The 4,599-nt window shown below is 46.4% G+C and overlaps 1 protein-coding gene across 1 annotated transcript; it reads left to right on the top strand.

Annotated features, from left to right (window-relative positions):
• Nucleotides 1–358: 358 nt before the first annotated feature.
• Nucleotides 359–3,899, top strand: sox4a (SRY-box transcription factor 4a). Its single transcript, XM_062435640.1, has one exon. It carries the CDS (start codon nt 768–770, stop codon nt 1,875–1,877), a length of 1,110 nt encoding a protein of 369 aa, XP_062291624.1. The 5' UTR covers nt 359–767; the 3' UTR covers nt 1,878–3,899.
• The last annotated feature ends 700 nt before the right edge of the window (nt 3,900–4,599 follow it).

The raw sequence follows: 4,599 nt of genomic DNA, 5'->3' as shown, positions 1-4,599 counted from the left end.
AACACACACAACCATATATACACACACACAACCATATACACACACACACACACACACACACACACACACACACACATTGCAAGTTCGTCTTTCTTCCAGTGGAGTCTGACAGGAATGAGGTCAGACACACCGATCCTCATTGCACATTATTATTATTATTACCCGTTTTTTTTATTCAGCCAATGGCAAGCGAGGTGGGAGTGGTTTGACTGAAAAATCAGGATGGAGACAGACGCCGATTGGTTTTTATATCTCGCGATGAGGGTATAAAACGGCGAGGTTCTCGTTGTTGTGTTTACAGTAATATTACAGAGCGCTCAGGAAACAGGGAGACTATGAGAAAGCGCAGCTGCTCCATTCAACCACATGGTTCCTCAACCGCACAGACAAGCTGCGCTGCAGACAGCCAGGTTCACATAAGGGACTTGCACTGCTTTTGCCCACAGCGGCGAGTTTTGAGCCTTGCAGGACGAGTTTTCAGCCGCACAGGCAGTTGAAAGTTGCTGTTAAATAGTGTTGGGATCTATTTGGTAAAAAAAAAGATAAAGAAAAAAAGTTGAGACTAAGCCTCTCCAAAACGGGCTGAACTGAAAAGAGACAGAGAAGAGACTTTGGAGGAACTTTTTTATTTTGATTTTTTTAGCTCTGTATCCATCAGCGCCTGAAATAAGAAGTGAGGAATAATTTCCTGTGAAGGCGGTGAGCACTTGAACTTTGTGAAAGCACTGCACTGAAGCAGAGTGTTTCCAGACACTCGGAGGGGAAGGATGGTGCAGCATATGAGCCAGACAGAGAGCGCCCACGCTCACTCCCCCGGCGGGGACTCCACGGACACGGGAGAAATGGACTTGGAGATGGATGCGTCTCCGACCCCCGAGTCCCCTTCCTCCGGGGGGAGAAACGACTTGGCGTGGTGCAAAACTCCGACGGGACACATCAAGAGACCCATGAACGCGTTCATGGTGTGGTCACAGATAGAGAGGAGGAAGATTATGGAGCAGTCACCGGACATGCACAACGCAGAGATCTCCAAGCGGCTTGGGAAGCGCTGGAAGCTGCTGAAAGACACAGACAAGATCCCGTTCATCAGAGAGGCGGAGCGGCTCAGACTCAAACACATGGCCGACTACCCAGACTACAAGTACCGGCCCAGGAAGAAGGTCAAGTCTGGAAGTGGGGCGAGTAAGCAGACAGAGCGCGGGGAGAAGAGCGGGGAACGCAGCAACAAAGTCGGTGTTAAAAGAAGCCCCGCGTCTAAAGGAGTGAGCAGGACGCACAAGCAGGGCACCGTGAAGGCGAGCGCTCCGGGGCAGGACTATGCGTCTCCCGGTGACCACCAGGCGCTCTTCAAATCCAGGTCAGTGTCTGGGGCCAGACAGATCCCGGAGAAGCGCTCCGGGGAGGCGAGGCGCGGCCACATGTTCGGCAGTCTGGAGAGCGGGCCTCCTTCTGTAGGAGTCCCGGCCAGTCCTACACTGAGCAGCTCTGCAGAGTCCAGCGACCCTCTCAGTCTGTACGAGGAGCAGAGCCCGGCGGCCAGCGAGTCATCACACACCGCGCGCCTCAGGTACGCTCGCGCATCCTCTCCAACGCCATCAGCCTCTCACTCTTCATCATCAGTGTCATCTTCATCATCAGACGAAGAGTTTGAAGATGAGAGGGTCGACCCGAACCCGAGCCCCGGGTTTGAGAGCATGTCTCTGGGTGGCATGGGCTTCTCTGACGCAGAGCTGGACCGGGACTTGGACTGGAGTTTCGGGGAGTGCGGGGCGGGATCTCACTTCGACTTTCCCGACTACTGCACCCCAGAGGTCAGCGAGATGATCTCAGGAGACTGGCTGGAGTCCACCATCTCCAATCTGGTGTTCACCTACTGAAATAAACCAAGAGTGGAGAGGAACCGCGATGTCCCCCCACGTTTTTCAACTATTCGACCCCCCCAACAGGACAGGCGTGTGCGTCCAGACCAGAATATTTCCGCCATTCTTTCACTAAATAAGGGAGAGTGAAACCAGGAAAGAAAAGGTGGCCTGTGTGCACGTTGAAGCCCAGGTACGCGCCGCTCACAGACTTGGACAGCGCTCGGTGCGCTGGACGAGAACGCGCAAACGGGGGGAAATGCTTAGTTTGCATTTGGACAGAGAGGAGGAGTGAATGTAAGCAGAGAGCAGTGAAACACACAGACTTCAAGCTCCAATGTTCAAACCAATCCGCAGAGGATGAGGACTGAGACTGAACTTTGAAATCTTAATGTTATTTTGGGTCGGGGGAAAGAGACACTTAGTGAAGAGCTCGTCATGTTGGGTTTTGTTTATGATATAGCCAATTCACATTGACCATCAAGTTGCTATTCAGGTGTAGTTTTTTTCCAAACTCCAAATAGTTTCAATATCAAACACGCATGCCCTCCGGGATAATGAGGATTTTGTTGTTGTTAAATGCGTAAAATGTTCATTGCTGCGTAATTACGCAATTTTTCTGTGACCATAGGACACAATTCACGATCACCAGCTTCTCTTTCAACGGCAGGACTTCGAACAAAGACTGACTCAAAACTTCAGAAAACCTTTTTTTTCTGAACCTTTTTAAACACTCAGTGCACAATTCAGGACCAATGTTCCCCGACGCGCATCCTTTCTGCCTAGTGCTTCAACTTTGTAGTTCCTCTGTGTCAGATGACGTTTTTTTATATTGATGTATTTATACCGGCCAAACTTTTTTATACATAGAAGTATTGTTCTCGTACAGGTCTCGTTTGTGTTTGTGCACATACACCTGTCTGTATCCAGCGCGGAAGGGCTAGAAGTGTATCTTATTTAAAATGTCTGACTTCTCTCACTTTTAAGGAGATTTGAGTGTGTCATGATTTTTTACTTGTATTTTTGTACAAAATCTATAGAAAGGGGGTTTCCAGCGAGTGGGTAGCCTACAACATTGTTGTTTGGATCTACATTGGTGTTTAGACGTGCAGATGGGGGGTTTGTTTGGCACAATCTGACCTCACACAGTGTTTACAGTATTTACCCACATGCTTCTTAATGGCACAGTGACTCCAGTTTCACCAGCCAAGTAAACAAAGCACCACTGAGGCTCCCAGTCTGAGTGGTGACTGTGTTGCTCCAGTACACATAGACCTAAAAAAAAAAAAAAAAAAAAGTATATGAGTGAAAGATCCCAGAGAGTCACTGTTTTGGATAGAGCTAATACCTCTGTGTGCTTTTTATCAAGATAAGTTTTATTTGAACCACTGGATGGAATTTCACACTCATTCCACTTTGCCTAGACTTTGGAGGGAGGGAGATGTATGAAGTGCTTCATCTGTTATTGCGCAAATTGCATCAAAAATAGTATTTAACCTTTCTGTACCTGTTGGCTAAGTATAGCAGGCTAATTGTTTTCCTATATTATGGCATGGCAAATAGCATTTGTATTTCAGATTCAGGTATATGTAGCTATAGCTGTTGTGTTTAAGATTTTTAAAAGAATAATAACATGAAGATATTTATGTAAACTGACTGTACTATAAGCAAAGATTGTGTGTTTTATGTATGATGATGATCAACGACAGGCACTAGGACAGCCATCTTTGGACATCCTTATGTTGAAGATGATTGTGGTCCAGGAGTTTCTTCTTCTTCTTTCTTTTCTTTTCTTTTTTTTTTTTTTTTACCTTCAAGACATCTTTTCTATTGTCTTTTTTTTCTTTTCTTTTTTCATTTGTGCAATATGCTGTGTATGATCATGTTTTGTCCAATCATGCCAATATCATTTGATGTTTATTGCTCAAAAACCAGCCAATGTTTGGGTCAATCACTGCCTCTCAGACCTCTGTACAGATTGTTGTTTTTTAAAATTTGTTTTTCTTTTCTTCCAAGAAGGAAATAAAATCAGCTGGAACTGAAAAGTACAAAGTGTTTTCTCTCTCTTGTTTTTTCTCTTTTTCATTATCAGAACATTTCAGGAGATTAGAATTGGTACGGTGAGACGGTTTTGTGTACCTCTTGAAGAGATAATTGGAGTAGTCACACACACCCCCCCCTCTTTACAAAAGTGAAAAATATGCAGTGGGCATTCATTATCACATTCCCTGGCTTATTCAAAAAAGCTCCAATAGCATATTTACAGTCTGTGCATGCATGCACGTGAATATGTAATGTATGCATGTTTGCTGTAGGTGTGCGTGCAGCCGGAGCAGACTGTGAATCAATAGCCAGCCGCTGAATCGATAGGAGTGGTCTCTTTCGCCCTGTCTTACTCCGTCTGATTCTACACGTGCAGAAAACGTGGCTGCCATGGAAACACTGTATCCAAGAGAGAGAGAGAGGGAGAGAGAGAGAGAGAGCTGCAATCCTCTGGGGAGCAGCGTGCCACTCTGAATATATGTGTGTGTGTGTGTGTGTGTGTGTGTGTGTGTGTGGTGTGTGTGTGTGTGTGTGTGTGTGTGTGTGTGTGTGTGTGTGTGTGTGTGTGTGTGTGTGTGTGTGTGTGTGTGTGTATAAGAGGGATAAGGGACACAGACTGATCCATCGGGGTGTGGTGGTGGTGGAGGGGGCGTCAGACATTTCTGCAAGGCATGACTGGAATAAAGGAGGAGGAGGT

This window comes from Scomber scombrus, chromosome 16 (genome assembly GCF_963691925.1).
Source record: "Scomber scombrus chromosome 16, fScoSco1.1, whole genome shotgun sequence".
Classification (NCBI taxonomy): Eukaryota; Metazoa; Chordata; class Actinopteri; order Scombriformes; family Scombridae; genus Scomber; species Scomber scombrus.
This window is presented reverse-complemented; position numbering and strand designations above follow the sequence as displayed.

What these genes read in the sequence shown, in the direction of transcription:
- sox4a (XM_062435640.1), top strand. Translation starts at nt 768, where the DNA reads ATGGTGCAGCATATGAGCCAGACAGAGAGCGCCCACGCTCACTCCCCC.